The following is a 22201-nucleotide window of genomic DNA, read 5'->3' as shown; positions in this document are numbered from 1 at the left end:
CACATCTTCATCCCGTTTTCATAAAACAGGATCATGAAACGCATCCTTCATGTGAGTTTCAAACGTTTCAAAAAACAGAGTATGTGACACTTTATTGGAAATTGATATTTAACTGAATATTTTATCATGCTATACTTAATTCAATGTCTTTGAATTTCTTTTAAAAAGTTTTTATGTCATTAAGTGTTTCATTTTTAAGGAATAAATATATTGGTTTTTTTCAACTTGACAAGTATCCTGCATAAAACTGCATTAAAAACCAGTAACATCAGACCCTGGATGGGATGGAAGGTCCAAATCAGAACCTCCATGGAATGCATCTCTCCATATTTTCACTTTGTTTTCAAGCAAGGACCTAGACCAGCAAGAAAGTGAGGGTAGAAAAACCACCTCTCCACATGGTGCAGTTCTCTTAATAAGAGGACTGCTAGAGTCTTGCTAGATGATGTTGCCAGGAAGGATAAATGTATATATATATCAGTTAGTGTACATTCCCAAAGCTGCTGTTCATCCCTACAAAACAGCCCACACGCAGAATCACCTGCTGGCTCATTCCAGTGGGTGTTCCTAGACAGCAGCACATAAAATCCTGGAGCTGAATTTTAAAGTAATGCTAAATTATAAAAGGATGTAAGGGGAATCTGACTCTCAAAACGCTTCAAGCTAAGGGATTCTTCATGAGAAAAAATTTTACAGCAGGGACATAATCATGATTGTTGTTACTGCTTCTTACCTCGAAAAATGCACCCAAAAGGTGGAAAAACACTTGCTCCACATTATTAAAAATTCACTGGTTTGGTATATTAAAAGAAGTCTTAGAAAACATTATTTAGGAAGTCCAATAACCCAACTGAAAAATATGCAAAGACTATGAACAAGATGTTAAAGACAAAGGGAATACGAACGGCTAATAAATGTGAAAATATGCTTAACTTCATTCATAATTATAAAGAAGGAAATTAAAAACAAGATACCATTTATCTTAAAAATAAACTGGAAATAAAATAAGAGTTTGACATTCATTCCTTAATGGTGAGAGACAGAATAGCAACCCTCACACAATGCTGAGAAAGTATACATTTGGCTTACTCTTGGAGGGCAACGTGGTAATACTTATCAAACCTTAAATTCCCACATTTGTTAACTGAATTTCAGTTAAATTCCACTGCTGGAAAGTTTCCCTATATAAGATATATTTCTGTAAGTGTACACAGTATGTGTAGAGGACAATTTATAATAATGAAAAACTGGACAACGTACATGTCACTCCTAGGGTCTAGTTAAACAAATTACTAGTTAAATAAAATATAGCACATAACTCCATAGATATATTCATAGACTGGAATGGCTTTGTAGCTGTTCAAAAGAATGCAAACAATCTCTACATACTGACATGTGAAGATACCTAAGATATACTGTCAAATTGAAAAGCCACAGAACATTATTCATACTGTGATTCTATTGGTATAAAAAAAGTTAAAGAATAAATAAATATATATATGTTTGCTATACAAATTTCCCATAAGAGACACACAGTAGCTCCTTCTAAGGAGGTGGCATCAAAAGGAAATACGGGGTTTTTACTTCTGACTTCCTATAGATTTCTACTGTATTTTAATGCAATAATTAGGCTGTTTTATGATAATTTTAAAAATCATCCTCCTACTACTGCCAAAGCATGAATTGTAGAAACTGTAAGAAATGAGACATCATGGTTTCATGTCCAGCTGAATTCTGAGGCTCTTGGGAGGTACAGGGAGGAAGGGAGTGGCAAAGGCAGGGGTAGCCTGGGAAAAGCAAGTTTGAAAAGGCTTCACTGTGTATAAAAAGCAAAGCCAGGCACTTATTTTCCAATAATGAGTCCAGCTGAGCTGACCGCTTTCCTCAAAGGGAATAGAACAACTTGCTTAATTTCCACCAGCCAGAGGTTGAGCCTAGTTTTAACTCCATGCTCTATGTAATGTATTCTGTGAATTACAGTCAACTCCCCTGCTGCTGTAGGTGGGAAAATGGCCCAAAGATGGCCAGGCGTGATGGCTGATGCCTGTAATCTTAGAATTTTGGGAGGCCAAGGTGGGAGCTCAGGTGGGACTGTCTGAGCTCAGGAATGCAAGACCAGCCTGGGCAACATGGCAAAACCCCATCTCTACTGAAAATATAAAAAATTAGCCAGGCATGGTGGTGGCTGCCTCTAATCATAGCTATTGGGGAGGCTGAGGCATGAGAATTGCTTGAACCTACAGCCAAGATTGTGCCACTGCACTCCAGCCTGGGCAATAGAGCAAGACTCTGTCTCAAAAAAAAAAAAAAAAAAAAAAAAAAAAAAAGGGCCAAAGACGTTCAAGTCCTGATACGTTAGGTTACATGGCAATGGGAAATTAAGGTTGCAAATGGAACTGAGTTTGCTAATCAGCTGATCCTAAAACAGAGAGATTTTCCTAGATTATCTGGGTGAGTTCTGTGTAATCACAAGGGGCCTTAAGAGTGGAAGAGGGAGGCAGAAGAGGGAAGTCAGAGGGAGATGGGACTATGGAAGCAGGGTCAATGAGATGCAATGCTGTTGGCTCTGAAGATGGAGCAATGGGCCCAAGTCAAGGAATGCAGGCAGCCTCTAGCAGCCGGGAAAGCCAAGGAAACAGATTCTACCCTACAGTGTCCAGAAAGCAACACAGCCCTTCTAACACTTTAAGTTTAGCCCACTGAGACCTGTGTCAGACTCTAACCAACAGAACAGTAAGAGAATACATTTGTGGTAATTTGTTACAGCAGCAACAGGAATCTAATATGACCTACTTATATTTCCTTTATTTCCATATATATACAGATTTCTGCTGATGCACCAGCCTGGGATGTACTGTGAAAATCAGCTACCTGGGCTTCCCACCTGTGGATGCTCACTGACCTGGGGCCATGCCAGGTGATTTTAGGACTTCCTCAGAGAAAATCCAGGCAAGACACCAGCAACAGAACTAGCCTGATGATTATTAAATTAGTTCTATGTGGAGAAGCCATATTTGAATAACTTATTAGTGGAAGCCCTTTGTAAACCATGCTCCATTATATAAATGGCAGATGTCATTATTTACACCCAGACTACTCCTTTGGAAGACAAACAAAAGATAAATGAATCTTGCTTAGCCCAGAATAGCATGACAACACATGTTCTTAAGTGTTTCCCAATATACTTCATATCTACAAATAAAGATAAGCTAGATCGGCCAAAGAAAAATTTTAATAAGGACTTACTATTGAGTGCCAGGCATTGAGCAGGACACTGGCGATATATGATCTCATATAATGTTTACAACATTTTCATCAGGAAACACCATTATACAACCATTAATAATTCACATGCTTACATTCTTACAGGCAATCATTGAAAGAGCTTGGGTTCAAAGTGCTTTGTCAGACTCCATAGCTGGGGCTCCAGAGAGACACCATGTTAATCCCTATCCCCCATCATGAAACAGCTTAAAGAGACCCAAATGCTGATTATTCACCTCATTCTCACCAACCTAGAAATGCAACAATTTAACTGCACTTCCCCAAAATACCCTTGGGACTTGGACCTTTTTTTTTTTTTTTTTAACTCATCTTAACAGCCAAATTATCAAAAACAGAATCTCTTGTTTTCATTATGATTTTGTATCTTACGTCCAATCAATTGATTGCGTCCATCAAGGAACCTGTATTCTCAGATGATATAAACAAAAACCTGGCTTTTGTGAGGTGGAGAGTGAAGTTTATAAAGCTTCTCATAAGCCCTAGTCAATGACCGTCGTGAGCACCTGCCCCCCATGTCTGCAGGGCACAAGAGTCCCCACTCATCTGCTTGAGAACCACTGATCTAGCACAGCAATATCTAAAATGGGCAAGGATTTCCCATTATGGGAATTTCTATATAATATTCCATTCTAAATAAATGTGTTAGCACTAAAAACTCATCATAATGGAATTTTTAAGAGCCACATAAACATGAGTGTAAGTCCCTCTTGCTTCCATTTCTTTTCTCAATTCAATACATGAAATTAGTATCAATCTTCTATAAGAAAAGTTCACATCCTTCAAAGGAGTAGTTTTCTCCTTGAATTACACTATATATACACATATTTTTTTTTTAAGTCAGAACTACAAGCTGGCTCTGCATTTTAGTACATAAGCTAGTAAAAAGAAGATATTTGGAATCTGAAACACATTTTCCAAAAAATGACCATCATTCCTGGGGGTTTCCAGGGTAACCTACAAAGCTGTATTAAACCCATAATGTGGGCTAAATACATTCGCTGTAAATAACTTAAGATTTGATACTCTTACAGTATTAATTTGTAAATATTAACAAAGTTATATACATTTCTTACATATTTTAAAGAAAAGCAATTCTGATGAGATGATCAAGAAAAATGAGAATGGAGATTTGGAGCAATCTAAAGAGCACTGCCAGGGTTTTCAGGATTGATACACTGCTCTCGACTGCATTTAAGTTCATTTCCAAAACAGCTACAGTTTCCTTCTCCTTCGCACGGCTGCATGTCCACCACTCTGCTTATACTTATTGGTAATGTGGTCATTTAATGGGACCACTAGAGCTAATAGAAAGAACTTTATGTGACACGAGGACCATCCAGCACAGGCTGTAGATGATGAATGACAGAGAAAAGGGTGGAGATTGGGAGGGACAGGAGCACATTGTTGTCTGAGAGAGAGAAAAGACAGTGGTGACAGAGCACCGTATGACACCCAGCTCCACAGGGCACCTCATGGAGTCCATGGCCGTGGTCCGGGCTGCTCCAGTATCTTCAGGGGTGAGGAAGGCTATAGTCCCGGTGTGGCTGGGGACTGGATGGATAGCCAAACAGCTGCTGGTACAGTACTTTCAAGTACTACAGAATGGCTATTTGATTCCTACATCCATAAGATCTGAAAAACACTGCCAGAACTTAAAGACAATTCTATGGCTCACTCACTTGCTCTGTTTCATACACACACACACACACACACACACACACACAAACGTTCCCCCTAGTGGCTCACATCCATCATCAGTACCAAAAGAATTTTAAATTTACAATTATTATTTAGTACACAGTAAGCCCCTGCAATGCATAGAGCCGTAAGCCATCTACAAAACTCAATTCAAATTACAAAAGGGATACAAGAACTCATCGATTAAGTCAGGCGAAGCCCAAAGTAGATGTGAGAAATATTTTACTCTTTTCTCCCATAACATTCTTTCCCCAGGATCATAAATCTCTGAGCGTTGACTTTTCATCTTTAGAAAGTGAGCGTCATCAGGGCCAGAAAATAAATCACTTTTAAAATAGTCATTCACCGTGGGCAAATACAAATATAAGCCAGGCAGATGGTGAAAAGCTCATTTATACTGGTATAATTTCATAGAACTAGGCAAGTGAGAAGGAAGCAGAGGGAGCTGTGAAATTTAGGGCCATGTTTAGAGGGTGAGACTAAATACCCCCAAACAACAGAATACTAAAACTTTTCGTACCACATCGCCACAATCTCTTCAACTCTTCACCTCTGGTTCAGACCTGACTTTCTCCCTTTGTGGCAACAAGAATGAACGGAAAAGAGAAAAGGGGAAAGAGGAGGGAAAACCCAGATTCAACATTGCAGGGCTTTAAGCCCTTTTCATTCACCAGTTTCAAAGCGCTTAATCCCTTGAGTACTGCTGCAGGATAGAAGAGATTACACCACCTGGTGCTTAGTTTTTTCATATGGCTCTAGCTCACAGGTGGCAAACCCAAGGTGGCTACCTCCCCAGCACTCTGGTGGGTGTTTACGTCACAAAGCCACACAGGCCTCCGGGGAGGGGAGAGAAGGAAGGCGACACCGTGAACACTCCTAAGGCCACTGCCAAAGACTCTCTCAGTCCTCAGTCCAGTGTCGGAACCCATTAAAAGCCCCAGCACATATCCTACTGGCCATAGCAAAGGCATGATTTCAGACCTTCCACTATATTCCCCTCCTCTCTTATAAAAACAACACCCACCCAAGAAGCAAAACCTTATTATCAACCCACAAAAAAGGAAGAGAGGAAGAGAAAGGCAATGGAGGAAAGAAAAAAATCCTTGAAAAATGAGCATAAGCTGAAATTAATCCCCCAAAAGGACACAGAAAAATATACTATCATGCCTTGTACTCAGCTCATGAAAGCTGCCAGAAACCAAGTCGAACAAGTTCTTGAAAAACGTGTGCAGGGCTTAGGCTTGCGTGTGATGATGACACTGTGAGTTGCTAAGAACGAGAAGGAAGGAGGGCAGAAAGATGCTGTTTTGCAAGACAGACAGGAGGAGCTCTTAACCATAGGAGGCGGTATAGCCTACGAGATAACCACAGAAGCACATCTTCAAATTCCACGTCATCTCACAGATGGTCGTCTCAATTGCCACGGGCCATAGGTAGATCCACAACCACATGACACCAGGACCTACACAGTCTTAGGGTACTAACCGTAGAAACGTCACTTGGCTAGGAGACATTTCTCTTGCTGCTAATCTCATGATATACAGAATAATTATAACTATTATGAAACATGTACAGAGCTAATAAACTGGGTTATGAAAACCTGCTAAACTAAGGGCGGGCTCCATTCAATGCCCACTATATAATAAGAGCTCAATATCTGCTGAGTGAATAAAATAATTGCATAGATAAATCATCACTGTCTTACTATACTGGAACACAGAACAAACTGATGAAGGAGCAGTGTATTTTTAAGTATAAGAACCGTCTGGCTCTTTCTGATTTTCAGTGAGTCCTGAGGGTCTGATAGCTAGGAGGCATATCTTCTACATTTGTCTGAAGGATGAACTACTTTCCCTCCAGACCAACAACAGTCAGAAGAGAAAAAGAAAAAATCCGGCTAATCAAACCACTGGTTATTCCTTTAGTGTGAGGATCTAAATGGAATGTCTTCAGCAGCTCTTCTAAAAGATTATAGTAAGAATTCTATTCCATGATCAGGGACCCTCCCACAAAAATAATTCCACGTGTAACTACAACCACTTAGCACCTGTTAGATAGTTGATCAAGGCCACTGATGAGGAATGGACCAATTCACAGAAGCATCTTCTGCCTGGAGAGCTCCAGGACAGTGGCCATGGATGCATCTTTCATCACAGCAGCATACCTAAGTCATATGCCACTCAACAGGTTAAACTTACTTCTACTGGAACTCCCGGAAGTCATAGGGAGGAGCACAGAGATGAGAACAAGAGGGAAACATGCCCTTTAGTCATGAACACTACCAATGAACCTCATCGTTCACATTCATTCATTACATACTTAGAGTATCTGCTATGTGCGTCATACTTTCCTAAATACTGTGGAGTTTCCAGAGAAGAATCACACATAGTGTCTTCCCTCAAAGAATTAGGTCTATGAGATGAAACGGCCAGGTCAGAAAAGTCTTGTGGGGCCGAAGATGACCCCTGCATGAAGAAAACCTATTTGGGGTACATCAGGGGTACAGCAGACACAATCTACCACTACCCAAAAGCCAATACCCTCTTTTCTCTTGCTGACAAAAACCCAATTCTGGTCTCTCTGGGATCTGAGATCCCTTTGATCTCAGGTAAGGCACGCTCCATAGCCAGGGAGGGTGGCTCATGAAAATCCAGTGACCCACCACCAGTTATGGGTCTTGGAGTAGGTGTGTGATCTAGTTCTGACTGTGAGATAACAGGGGGAGTGTACTAAGGGGCTTCGCTTCCCAAACAAAAAAAATTTTTTTTTTTTTTGGAGACAGAGTCTTGCTCTGTTGCCAGGCTGGAGTGCAGTGGCGTGATCTCGGCTCACTGCAACCTCCGCCTCCCAAGTTCAAGTGATTCTCCTTCCTCAGTCTCCCAAGTAGCTGGGATTATAGGCACCCTCCACCACGCCCAGCTATTTTTTGTATTTTTAGTAGAGACAGCATTTCACCATGTTGGCCAAGACGGTCTCGATCTCCTGACCTCAAGATCCCCCTGCCTCGGCCTCCCAAAGTGCTGGAATTACAGGCGTGAGCCACTGCACCCGGCCTCAAAAAGTGTCTTGAGAAGGGTTCCCATCCTTTCTTTTAAAGGATATGTTGTGAGGATGCAATATTTAGGATACAGCTATGATGCTGTCCCCATGAAATGACAAGCATAATGATAAACAGGAGGAGGAATGGAAGAAACTTGTATCTTTGAGGCCATCATGAGTTGCTGCACCAGACCTGGAAGCACCTACTTCCAGAATTCTTTTGTGCAAAAATTAATTAATATTATCATTATTATTATTTTCTGAGACTGGATCTCACTCTGTCACCAAGGTTCGAAAGCAGTGGTGTGATCACAGCCCACTGCAGCCTCAACCTCCCAGGCTCAAGCAATCCTCCCACCTCAGCCTCCCGAGTAGCTGGGACCATCAGCACGTATCCCCATTGCCTGGCTAATTTTTATATTTTTTTGTAGAGACAGGGTCTATGTTGCCCAAGTTGGTCTTGACCTCCTCGCCTCAAGTAATCCTCCTGCTTTGACCTCCTTAAATGCTGGGACTGCAGGTATGAGCCACCATGCCCAGGCTTCAATTTATTACTATTTGAGTATTAATTGTAGGGTTTCCTATTATTTGCATCTGAAAGAATCCTACCCAATATAGGAGATGGTGCAGTAAGAAGGAAAGAGCACTAGCTTGGGAGAAAGCAAGTCCAGATATCAATTTTGTGCCAACCTAAGTTCTGTGATGCTTGGCAAGTTAAACAACCACTCCAGTTTGGGGAGTGGTCATTTGACTCCTAAAGACTATTCTAAGATTTAGTGAATCAAAGGTCATGATTCAAAGGGGAAAAAAAATGTCTATTCTACAGATTCTTGGAAGGAGACATAGTCTGTTTGATGATGAGAGATGAGGAGTGGAGTGTGGAAGGATAATCCTATCACCCACAAAATTTACTTATAACAAATTTTAAACTTGATCAATGATATTTCCTATGCAGCAACCATTTGGAATTAAACTCTGTGAGGTTATCACAGGATTCAATAAAGTGATTTTCAATCATCCTAAGTCAGTGATAGCTGCCTCACTCCTCCAACTGTTGACCACAAATAAATACGTGTCACATGTTTCAAAAAAACTTACAAGATTGCAACTTGAAAAGAATTATTTACAGGATCAAAACAACATATTAACCTTGTTCATCTCTAAAAATCTATCACCATCCCACACCAGATACATCCGCAACCAACATCTACCTATACAATTATGTATCATGGGGATGAAAAATAAAAAAATGATAAAAATGTGTTGAGGGGATTGTACTGGCCAGGCTTCAAGTTGAACATCAGAGGATTTCAAATGGACAGCTTTATGGGTTGTTAAGTAGTTCAAAAGTTCAGGGCTAAAATGATGATTCAATCAAAAGCATGAAAATTCTTGACACAGAACTCAGCTAAATCTTTTATATCAGTCTCCTTCCTTTAGTCTTAAAACAATTTTTCTTCCTTTGGAAAGGGATGATTAGGACATGTTTACTTGAAAATTCAGTTATGCAATTTTTTAACCAAAGTCCATTTAGCTAACTTATATGCTGATATAGTACTCAGTACATAAAGACATTATAAGTTTTTCTACACCTGCTAGATTTGTGGGGGTATGGAGTATGTGGTCTCTTGACAGCATTGTTGCCGCTGTAATCCAGACAACTAACTAGGCAAAGCTGCTAACTGGGACAGTCAACACGGGATGATAAGAGTTGACGGTGTGCTCTTGAGGAACAGGCTTAAAAACACTCTGCTTACAGTCTCCAGGGGCGGGGCTATAGTCCTGATTGTCCTAAGGCCAGGGGTAGGTACCTGGGCACCAGATATTTACCCTCAAATAACATTATTTTTCATTGCTCCCCCTTTCCAGCTTACCCATAAAAAATGTGAGAAAGTTTTTAAAGTTACCAAATGCTTTTCAACTAGTGAATGGATAAACTGTAGATCCCATGAGTACTATTCAACGCAAAAGGAATGCATTAGTATGATTCACATGACATGGATGAATCTCAAATGCATTACACTATGTGAAGGAAGCCCTACTCAAAAGGCTATATCCTGCATGATTCCATACACATGACATTCCGGGAAAGACAAAACTATAGCGACAAATAATAGATCAGTGGTTGCCAAGGGCTGGGGGACAGATTTGACTGTAAAGGGGCATGAGGAAATTTGGGGTCAGTAGAACTGTTCTATACAGGTTGTGTATCCCTCACCTGAAACGCCTGGGAGAAGTGATTTGGACTTTGAATTTTTTTGGATGTTCGAATTTTTGCATTATACCAGTTGAGCATCCCAAATCCAAAAATCTGAAATCCAAAATATTCCAAGGAGCATTTCCTATGAGTGTCATGGCGGCCTTAAAAAAGTTTCAGATTTGGGGGCATTTTAGATGTTGAATTAGGGATTCAGATTTAACTCCAATCTAATCAGATTTTGAATTCGATTTGGATTAGGGATACTACTTTGATTTGTTAAGACCGAGAACCTTTCATTTTAAAATGGTGAATTATATTGTTGGTGAATTATGCCTCAATAAATCTGACTTTTAAAAAAACAGTTAAGGTTTTGTCGCTCAGATATGTCCTCTGGAAGGTGGGTATGCATGGTCACGTGTGAGCTCTGTCATTCAGGATGGGCTTACCTCATTGCCCTGGGCTCTCCTATGCCAAGAGCCCGACCAGTCACAATGGGTGCAGAAAACAGAAACCACCCCAGGTGTTGCAGTCAGAAAGGAATTTGATATGGGAATTAGGTGCCTATAAAATTATTAAAAAGGCTGGAGGAGCAGACATCAGGGGCCCCATTAGACTTTTCTTTTTTGGAGGGGACAGAGTCTTACTCTGTCACCCAGCCTGGTGTGCAGTGGCACAATCTCAGCTCACTGCAACCTCTGCCTCCCAGGTTCAAGCGATTCTGCTGCCTCAGCCTCCTAAGTAACTGGGATTACAGGCTCACGCCACCACGCCCAGCTCATTTTTGTATTTTTAGTAGAGATGGGGATTTACTATGTTGGTCAGGCTGGTCTCAAACTCCTGACCTCGTGATTCGCCCAACTCGACCACCCAAAGTGCTGGGATTACTGGCATGAGCCACCACGCCCAGCATGCCCCTTAGACTTTTAAGTTCAAGGTCACAACAATGTAGGTGGCTGTGATTCAGAGGTCAGACAGCTGTTGCCACACCCATGGAGGTGGGACTAAGGCCTGGAACTATGAGTGTGGCCACCACAGCTGCCTCGAAACACTCCAACCTCCACGCCACTGCCTGCCAGCAGCATGAACAGAAGGAACTGGGTCTTCCAAATCTCACACAAATGCATCTCCCTGTAACGTGTTCAGAAATCCAACTGTAAGAAAGTCTGGGACATGTAGCTGTTAGGTTTCCAATCTCTCCAATCGAGAAAATAGAAAGAAAGTTAAGAAAGTGGCCAGGCCTGGTGGCTCACGCCTGTAATCCCAACACTTTGGGAGGTCAAGGCGGGCAGATCACGAGGTCAGGAGATGGAGATCATCCTGGCCAACATGGTGAAACCCCGTCTCTACTAAAAATACAAAAATTAGCTGGGTGTGGTGGTACGTGCCCGTAATCCCAGCTACTCAGGAGGCTGAGGCATGAGAATCGCTTGAACCCAGGAGGTGGAGGTTGCAGTGAGCTGAGATCGATCGTGCCACTGCACTGTAGCCTGGCGACGGAGGAAAAAAAAAAATCTCAAAAAAAAAAAAAAAAAAAAGAAAAAGTCAAGAGAGCTTAGTCCACAGTCTCTACTCCAATCACCACCCTTCTTGTCCTAAAGTAAGGCATACATGATGAAGCGACACACCGAAAACCTTTTTCCATCTAGACTTACATTTCAGATGGTGTTTTCATTGAAAAATTGTTCTATGAATAGGTAAAACCAAGATCCTAACTCATTTCATTATGGAAGAATATTTCTTTTTCACATTTAGTTAGTTTTAGCCCCAGCAGAATAAAATTATAAGATTACTACATTTTATAACAGAGCCGATCACAGCTCTCTTTTAACTCATGTATTAAATACATACAGCTCTTTGAGCTTTTACTCTGCTGGGAATTAAACAGACTAAGCTTCAACTTGCATTACTGTTTCAGATGTAGGTTACTTTATGGGAAGCCACAACCAGCAGAGGGGAGCTACCTTTGGTATCTCACTTATCCCCCAAAAGACCTAACATGTTCTAAACAGTAAACCAGAAGACAATCGTTAATTTAGCTACATGACCATAATAACCACAATTCTGAAAGTTAGTTTCCCAATGACCACTCACATAAGCAACTATATTTTCTAGATCAAAAGCATTAAAGACCTGCTCCATAAGGCATTTTTAACCTTTAGGAATTTCGCTTCATTCTATATAGAAGTTATTCCTCCACAATGTACAGAAAGGAGGCAATAGCAACAATTTTTTTTTTCTGACAGAGAAACTATTGTGTGGATGTTGCCACTTTTTGAACTATTAAGACAAAAAAATGTGGCAAGGCACAATGGCCTAAGAAGAAAAATAGTGTCCAAGCTCTACTAGCTGTTTGGGTTTTGAGAATCATCTGCCATAGCACTCACTGGGAAAAATGAGGGGAGTCTTTGCAAAAAACTCTCCCGTCTCAGAAAACCACCAAAACACCATTCTACTCCGTAAGACCTTCCCTGCTACATGGAATCAAACAAAATCTTACCTTGCTCTGACAAAACAATTCAGGAAAAAAATGACAACCAGAAATTAATGTCTGTCTCCCTACCTTAATGAAAAAAGCTCTGGCTAGTTCTTCTTCTTCAGGATATATTATTTTTAAAGTTGAAATTGGGAATTAGTTATTTCTTTTTCTCTTTTTTTTTTTTTGTGAGATGGTGCCTTGTTCTGTCGCCCAGGCTGGTGTGCAATGGCGTGATCTTGGCTCACTGCAGCCTCTGCTTCCCGGGTTCAAGCGATTCTCCTGCCTCAGCCTCCTGAGTAGCTGGGATTACAGGTGTGCACCACGCCTGGCTAATTTTTGCATTTTTAGTAGAGACAGGGTTTCACCATGTTGGTCAGGCTGGTCTCGAACTCCTGACCTCGTGATCCACCCACCTCGGCCTACCAATGTGCTGGGATTACAGGCGTGAGCCACTGCGCCCGGCCAGGAGTTAGTTATTTCTTACAGATAATCGTATGCTAATTTTTTTTGCCAATGCTACTGACTGGTGAGGTAAAGTGGGCAACAACTTTGTGTAAAAAACAACAGACTTGGCCTCAAACCTTGGGGGTCAGAGGGAACACCTATCAGAAAAACACAGAAGAAACACTAAGGAGGATTTACAAAGTCAGAAATAGTATGAGCCATAGTAAGTAAGTTAGGTTTTGCACAAGAATGCTGCTAGAAATAAGGATCTAAAAAATGATCACTAAAGATCTAATAACTCACTTCTCTACCATTCACATGGTTGCCAACTTACCTTCTAATTCACTTACACATCAGCTGCATGGGTTTCTAGACCCTGAAACTCCTTGTACATACAGAGCAAATGCCTTTCAAAAATCCACAGCCACTATTCACTTCATACCCTTCTAAAGCCCCTTAAAGATGCCCATGAAATATTTGTAGGCAGCCTAATCTGACTGTACGAGAGCTATGCTACTACATCACTGTCCAAGAATATAATCCTATGCTGCTTGGAGAAAAATTTCCATTGATAACCAAAACCATTTGATCAAAGACACTGCCTTGGGGCTTTCAACCTTATCAAATAGATTTTGTGAGTGTTCTACAATTTTCAGGCAAAAATGATTTCAATGGAAATTAAGAACAACCTCTGACACATGGTTAAAGGCGGCCTCTGCCCAGTTCAAGAGACCGTATCAAGACTATATCATGTGCATCAAAAGAACAAGAAAAACAAAAATGGACTCAGGACACAAAATAATATTGACAAAAGGAGACACTGCATTTCGCTCCCCTCCAGCTGCCACTTAGAGGCAGCGTTAGGAGAGCCGAGGACAGATGACAGAAAGTCCATGAAGCCTGTTGGAGCCTGGTTGGTCACCAGGATCTGCAAGGACTGCTCTCCTGACGAAGCAGTGCATATCCTCGGCAGCCTGAACCTGGGCTGCAGCTCAGTGCCCAAAAGGAGTGTTGGCCATGGCCCCATGGATCCCGGCCTGGCTCAGGAGCATGCAGGAATCGAGCATGTGAGGCAAGAGCTTGTATTAGCAGGAACCACACGAAAAAGCCATTATTCAGGGGAGCGACATAATATATTGTAACTGCTCCCATCATGTCAATAAGCATCATGTTAATGGGTCTGTTAGAATTTCTCCCACTTAAAGTTAAAATGACTCCTATTTCAATGAAAATAGGAGATTCCTCATTCGTAGGATCACAATTCACCCATAGCAGCTGCCAGACACAAGAACAAGAGAAGTGCCGGGCATGCACATAGCTGATTTTGTCTCTCCAGGCAATTCTTCCATTTTTTAATTTGTCTCCTCTTGAAACAAAGAGATGAGCAAGTTACAAATATAATTACTATATTTCTGAACAAGCGATAACACAAGCCATGAATGCACTGAGAGGACTGCACGCTTACCTCTGGCTCTGGCTGTGAGGTTTGTTCATCTTCAGTGGAGTTTGGTAAAATGGCCCAGGTTATGTTGGCACTGGCTGATGGCAAAGAGCCAAGTGTCCCATTTTTCAGCTGCTCTGTGGAATGTGACTTGGGCCCGTGCCATCCCAGGATGTTTTCTGAAATAAAGACCTAGAATGATGCCAAGTATTTTCCAAATTCAACATTTATAGCTCATGAAATATTCGTACCCACTGTCTAAAGAGACCTGCTTGAAAAGGGCATGATGTAAAACACAGAGGGCTTGTTTTGAATGAAGTACCAAGTGCAGATTCTGATCATCTGTTTAGGAACTAGTTTCTGTATAATATCAAGATCAGAATCATCACAGGCTGTTTCACTCCCCAACAGTGCACAAAAACAACTGCTATTTACCAAAGCCAGATCAAGGTGTTTTTCCTGTCTGTTTTTTACCTTTTAAAAAATTTCTAAATATTCACAATGAAAAGTCAGATTCTATCAAAAATAGGCTGCTCAAAATGGGGTTTGAAGTCCAAGTGACACAATGGCCATGGCTCAGAAAAGATGCCTGCAGTGTGAGCACAGGATGCCACCCCTGCCCTCAGATGTGGCTTGGTGTGGCAGATGTCAGGAAGCCCCATCACCAAGGACACAGGTACCCATTCCATTCTAGCAAGAAACACTTTCACAAATGGCAGCCCGGCAAACCAAAAGCCAGTTTTCGAATCCTCCACCAACCCCCTGTGGGGGGAGGGGAAGAGACTTTTACTCTGTTTTTTAAGGGTCACATATTATTGTAGAATATTTTATACACCTACTAATAGAAACAGGAGTAACCAGACGTGGATTTCTTTTTTAATACTTTCAGTTTTAGGGTACGTGTGCACGATGTGCAGGTTTGTTACATTTGCATACAAGTGCCATGTTGGCAGAGGTGGATTTCTTTACCCCATAGCAATTCTGCCATTCAAATAAATAGGTCTCAGTGGGCACAGAGGCTCATGCCTATAATCCCAGCACTTTGGGGGGCTGAGGCAGGAGGATCGCTTGAGCCCAGGAGTTGGAGATCAACCCAAGCAACAAGGCAAAACCCTATCCCTGCAAAAAATATTAAAATAAGCCAGGCGTGGTGACACAAGCCTGGAGTCCCAGCTACTTGGGTAGCTGAGGTGGGAGGATCTATTGAGCCAAGGAGGTCAAGGCTGCAGTAAGCCCAAATCGCGCCACCGCACTCCAGCCTTGGTGACAATGCAAGACCCCATCTCCAAAAAAGGTAACAAAAAATAGGTAAGTCTCAAGCTTAGCTGACTGACACTCTGTAGATTCTGTTCTAAGTCTAAGAGCAAGATTAATGATAAAGAAAAATTAGGCTAAAGTGGAGAATGACTCATGAACATTCAACATTTCAGGGTCTCAGATGTTCCATCCATAAAGCAATACTATCTGTCAGCCTTTTCATTAGAATTACTCAAAGTCTACAGGTATCCCAGACTTTCCTGACGTATCCCCAGGGGAATCTGGTTGTCAGAGGCAGATGAGGAGACCGTGTACGTGCGGTGCTTATGCATCTGTATGCTGCTGTATGCAGTATTATCCAACTCAAGTGTATTTTTATGCAAAAATCTTTTTTAATGTCAAGTGTTAGGTCACATAACTCTACTGTTAAAAGCCTCAAGTGGGCCAGACACGGTGGCCCACACCTGTAACTCCAGCACTTCGGGATCCCGGCTGAGGCGGGTAAATCACTTGAACCCAGGAGTTTGAGTCCAGCCTGGGGAACATGGCAAAACCCTGTCTCTACAGAAAATACAAAAATTAGCAGGGCATGGTGACACGCACCTATAGTCCCAGCTACTTGAGAGGCTGAAGTGGCAGGATTGATTGAGCCCAGGAGGTCGAGGCTACAGTGAGCCATGATTGCACCACTGCACGCCAGCCTGGGTGACAATGAGAGACCCTGTTTCAAAATAAATAAATTAATAAAGGCCCCAAGTGGCTTATCATTGCAATTGGAACAAAATCTAAGCTGCCTGGCTTTGCTCTATGACCTGCCCAGCCTCATTTTGTTCTCTTCTCCCCGTTGCTTAGTATGCTCAAGTCACATCAGTATATTTTTCCATTTCTCAAATGTGCCAAGTTCGTGACAGTCTCAGAGTGTTTGTGCATGCTGTTCCTTCCTTCCAAAGGGCTGTTCCTCCAGTCCTTCTACATCGGGGAGGAAGTATCCTGTACAGATCCAGGAGTCAGCTAAAATACCACTTGCTCAGAAAGGCCTTCTGGGACCTCCCTGGCCAAAACAGCACCCCAAAGGCACTCTCTGTCACATCGCCATTTGGTGTCTTCCCGGGACTTAGCACTGTCTGAACTCACTAACGCACTCATTCACTTGATTTTCTTTCCTCCCTGGAATGTCAGCTCCTTGAGGACAAGAACAATACCGCCCTTGCTCACAGCAGTGTCCCCAGAACCACGGACATGTTGAGCAAAGAGTGTACACTCAATATGAATGTGCTGTATACATCAGAGACAGAAAACGTTAAGACGAGTGCACGTCACAGCCTCCTAAAAATTAAAAATTAAAAATGGCCAAAAGGAAGACACAGAATAGAATGGTGGTTGCCGGGAGCTGGGGAGTGGATGGGAGGGAATGGGGAGTTAACATTTAAAAGGTAAAGAGCTCCAGTTTTGCAAGATGAAAAGAGTTTTGGAGATTGGTTATACAACAATGTGAATGTACTTAACACTACTGAGATGTACACATAAAAATGGTCAGGATGGTGTATTTTATGTTATGTGTACTTGACTACAATTTTTTCTTAATGGCAAAAAAAAAAAAAAAAGCATCCATATAGCAGCACTTCATGTTGTTTTTTAAAAGGTAAAAACTCACAACACTAAAACCAAAGGCTAAAGATGCACTAATACCAGAACTTGAGAGAAATGTCTGCAAATAACAAGGCAGATGGAGCTGAACTAAGAAAACCAACCCAGGATTCACGACACTACACTCTGCCATAAGAGAGGCGGACAGATACCTCTTACCTTTCCTGCTGACCAATTCCTGCCTCCGAAACCTCAAACTGGATTCAGATCTAAAATACCAAACAGTTGTTCTATAGATATAGGGCTGCTATTTAAAAATTCTTTGCTTTATTACCCAAGCAGTAAACATCCTGTAGAGCAGTTAGGAAATCTTTTAAAAGATAAAGAAGTTTAGGTAACACAGTGAGACACTGTCTCGACTACAAAAAATTAACAAACTAGCCAGGCATGGTGGTACATGCCTGTAGTCCCAGCTACTTGGAATGCTGAGGTGGGAAGATCACTTGAGCCCAGGAGTTTGAGGCAGTAAGCCATGATCATGCCACTGCACTCCAGCCTAGGCAACACAGTAAGACTCTGTCTTTAAACAAAACGAAACACTAGGGGGAAGAAAAGACATCTGCTTGCCTAGGCAATCAGGACAAAGTCCCCTCCATTCTTCCCATACCTCAACTCTGTGTCTCCCTGCCCTCTATTCCAACATTATCCAGATATGGCAACCTAGGGCACAAGAGGGCAAGAAGTAGAGTCTGAACTGGCAGTGGTATGCTGTATCTTGGGATAGACAAAGACCAGGACAAGACAAAGAAAGGTGGCAATGCATGCTGGGGAGCACAGCTTTCTGTGGACCCTATGGATTCAGAACATCAAACAGCCAGTGCATGAGAAAGATGCCCATCTCAGATCAGTTCAGCTGCTTTTAAAAAATGATCATGGGTTTAGGAGGCTGGACAGACCTGTCTCGCTTGGAGATGAAGGCAAAAATATTCTTACATGGAGTGAATAAAAAGGACTGTACAGAGCTTGGGGAAAAAAATATTCTCAAGAAGGCTAAGAGGAAAGCAATCCTGAGCAAGATGGCCGAATAGGAACAGCTCCAGCCTACAGCTCCCAGCACAAGCGACACAGAAGACGGGTGATTTCTGCATTTTCAACTGAGGTACCGGGTTCATCTCACTGGGGCTTGTCGGACAGTCAGTGCTGGTCAGCTGGTGCAGCCCAAACAGCGAGAGGTGAAGCAGGGCAAGGCATCGCCTCACCTGGGAAGCGCAAGGGGGAAGAGAATCCCTCTTCCTAGCCAAGGGAAACAGATACACAACACCTGGAAAATTAGGTAACTCCCACCCTAATACTGCGCTTTACCAAGGGTCTTAGCAAACGGCACAAGAGGAGATTATATCCCACACCTGGCCCAGAGGGTCCCGCGCCCACGGAGCCTCCCTCATTGCTAGCACAGCAGTCTGAGATCTAACTGCAAGGCAGCAGCAAGGCTGGGGGAGGGGCGCCCACCATTACTGAGGCTTAAATAGGTAAACAAAGCCCCCAGGAAGCTCGAACTGGGTGGAGCTCACCGCAGCTCAAGGAGGCCTGCCTGCCTCTGTAGACTCCACCTCTGGGGACAGGACACAGCTAATCAAAAAGCAGCAGAAACTCTGCAGATGTAAATGACCGTGTCTGACAGCTTTGAAGAGAGCAGTGGGTCTCCCAGCATGGAGACTGAGATCTGAGAATGGACAGACTGCCTACTCAAGTGGGTCCCTGACCCTTGAGTAACTTCACTGGGAGATATCCCCTACTAGGTGCAGACTGACACTTCACACCTCACACAGCTGGGCACACCACTGAAACGAAGTTTCCAGAGCAAGAATCAGACAGCAACACTTGCTGTTCAGCAATATTCTATCTTCTGCAGCCTCCGCTGCTGATACCCAGGCAAACAGGGTCTGGAGTGGACCTCAAGCAAACTCCAACAGACCTGCAGCTGAGGGTCCTGACTGTTAGAAGGAAAACTAACAAACAGAAAGGACCCCCACACCAAAACCCCATCAGTACATCACCGTCATCAAAGACCAAAGGCAGATAAAATCACAAAGATGGGGAAAAAGCAGGGCAGAAAAGCTGGAAATTCAAAAAATCAGAGGGCATCCCCCCTCCAAAGGAACACAGCTCATCGCCAGCAACGGACCAAAGCTGGATGGAGAATGATTTTGACAAGTTGAGAGACGAAGGCTTCAGTCCATCAAACTTCTCAGAGCTGAAGAAGGAACTACGTACCCAGTGCAAAAAAACTAAAAATCTTGAAAAAAGAATGGAAGAATGGATAACTAGAATAATCAATGCAGAGAAGGCCATAAACGAACTGACAGAGATAAAAACCATGACACGAGAATTACGTGACAAACGCACAAGCTTCAGTAACCAACTCGATCAAATGGAAGAAATAGTATCAGCGATTGAAGATCAAATGAATGAAATGAAGTGAGAAGTCTAGAGAAAAAAGAGGAAAAAGAAATGAACAAAGCCTCCAAGAAATATGGGATTATGTGTAAAGCCCAAATCTACGTCTCATTGGTGTGTCTGAAAGTGAGGGGGAAAACAGAACCAAGTTGGAAAACACTCTACAGGATATCACCCAGGAGAACTTCCCCAACCTAGTAAGGCAGGAAAACATTCAAATTCAGAAAATACAGAGAACACCACAAAGATACTCCTCGAGAAGAGCAACTCCAAGACACATAATTGTCAGATTCAGCAAACTTGAAATGAAGGAAAAACTGTTAAGGGCAGCCCGAGAGAAAGGTCAGGTTACCCACCTGACCTGATCTGAAGGGAAGCCCATCAGATTAACAGCAGATCTCTTGGCAGAAACTCTACAAGCCAGAAGAGAGTGGAGGTCAATATTCAACATTCTTAAAGAAAAGAATTTTCAACCCAGAATTTCATATCCAACTAAACTAAGTTTCATAAGTGAAGGAGAAATAAAATCCTTTACAGACAAGCAAATGCTTACAGATTTTGTCACCACCAGGCCTGCCCTACAACAGACCCTAAAGGAAGCACTAAACATGGAAAGGAACAACCGGTACCAGCCATTGCAAAAACATGCCAAAATGTAAAGACCATCGATGCTAGGAAGAAACTGCATCAACTAACGAGCAAAATAACCAGCTAATATCATAATGACAGGATCAAGTTCACACATAACAATATTAACCTTAAATGTAAATGGACTAAATGGTCCAATTAAAAGACACAGACTGGCAAATTGGATAAAGAGTCAAGACCCATCTCACATGCTGTATTTGCTGTATTCAGGAGACCCATCTCACATGAAGAGACACACATAGGCTCAAAATAAAGGGATAGAGGAAGATCTACCAAGCAAATGGAAAACAAAGAAGAAGCAGGGGTTGCAATCCTAGTCTCTGATAAAACAGTCTTTAAACCATCAAAGATCAAAAGAGACAAAGAAGGCCATTACATAATGGTAAAGGGATCAATTCAACAGGAAGAGCTAACTATTCTAAATATATATGCACCCAATACAGGAGCACCCAGATTCATTAAGACTCATTCTTAGAGATTTACAAAGAGACTTAGACTCCCATACAATAATAAGGGGAGACTTTAACACCCCACTGTCAACATTAGACAGATCAACGACACAGAAAGTTAACAAGGATATCCAGGAATTGAACTCAACTGTGCACCAAGCGGACCTAATAGACATCTACAGAACTCTCCACCCCAAATCAACAGAATATACATTCCTCTCGGCACCACATCGCACTTATTCCAAAATTGACCACATAGTTGGAAGTAAAGCACTCCTTCTGAAACTATTTCAATCAAAAGAAAAAGAGGAAATCCTCTCTAATTCATTTTATGCGGCCAACATCATCCTGATACCAAAGCCTAGCAGAGATACAACAAAAAAAGAGAATTTTAGACCAATATCGCTGATGAACATGGATGCAAAAATCCTCAATAAAATACTGGCAAACTGAATTCAGTAGCACATTAAAAAGCTTATCCACCATGATCAAGTGGGCTTCATCCCTGGGATGCAAGGCTGGTTCAACATTCGCAAATCAATAAACATAATCCAGCATATAAACAAAACCAAAGACAAAAACCACATGATTATCTCAATAGATGCAGAAAAGGCCTCTGACAAAATTCCATAGCCCTTCATGCTAAAAACTCTCAATAAATTCGGTATTGATGGAACATATCTCAAAATAATAAGAGCTATTCATGACAAACCCACGGCCAGTATCACACTGAATGGGCAAAAACTGGAAGCATTCCCTTTGAAAACTGGCACAAGACAGGGATGCCCTCTCTCACCACTCCTATTCAACATAGTGTTGGAAGTTCTGGCTAGGGCAATCAGGCAAGAGAAAGAAATCAAGGGTATTCAGTTAGGAAAAGAAGAAGTCAAATTGTCCCTGTTGGCAGATGACATGATTGTATATTTAGAAAATCCCACCATCTCAGCCCAAAATCTCAAGCTGATAAGCAACTTCAGCAAAGTCTCAGGATACAAAATCAATGTGCAAAAATCACAAGCATTCTTATACACCAGTAACAGACAAACACAGAGCCAAATCATGAATGAACTCCCATTCACAACTGCTTCAAAGAGAATAAAATACCTAGGAATCCAATTTACAAGGAATGTAAAGGACCTGTTCAAGGAGAACTACAAACCACTGCTCAGTGAAATAAAAGAGGACACAAACAAATGGAAGAACATACCATGCTCATGGAT

General features: G+C 42.0%; 1 protein-coding gene across 9 annotated transcripts in view; it reads right to left on the bottom strand.

Annotated features, from left to right (window-relative positions):
- The window catches only part of OSBPL10 (oxysterol binding protein like 10), a 326956-nt gene that overhangs the window by 55577 nt on the left and 249178 nt on the right, over positions 1-22201 (bottom strand). For all 9 annotated transcript variants that reach the window (XM_005545553.4, XM_065539810.1, XM_005545555.4 and 6 more), the window contains one exon: positions 14608-14762. In XM_005545553.4, the coding sequence (XP_005545610.3) occupies positions 14608-14762 (155 nt within the window). The remainder of the gene's footprint in view (positions 1-14607; positions 14763-22201) is intronic.

The sequence above is a fragment of the Macaca fascicularis genome, chromosome 2, assembly GCF_037993035.2.
Source record: "Macaca fascicularis isolate 582-1 chromosome 2, T2T-MFA8v1.1".
In the NCBI taxonomy this organism is placed as follows: domain Eukaryota; kingdom Metazoa; phylum Chordata; class Mammalia; order Primates; family Cercopithecidae; genus Macaca; species Macaca fascicularis.
The sequence above is the reverse complement of the archived record's forward strand: the minus strand, read 5'-3'. Positions and strand labels throughout refer to the sequence as shown.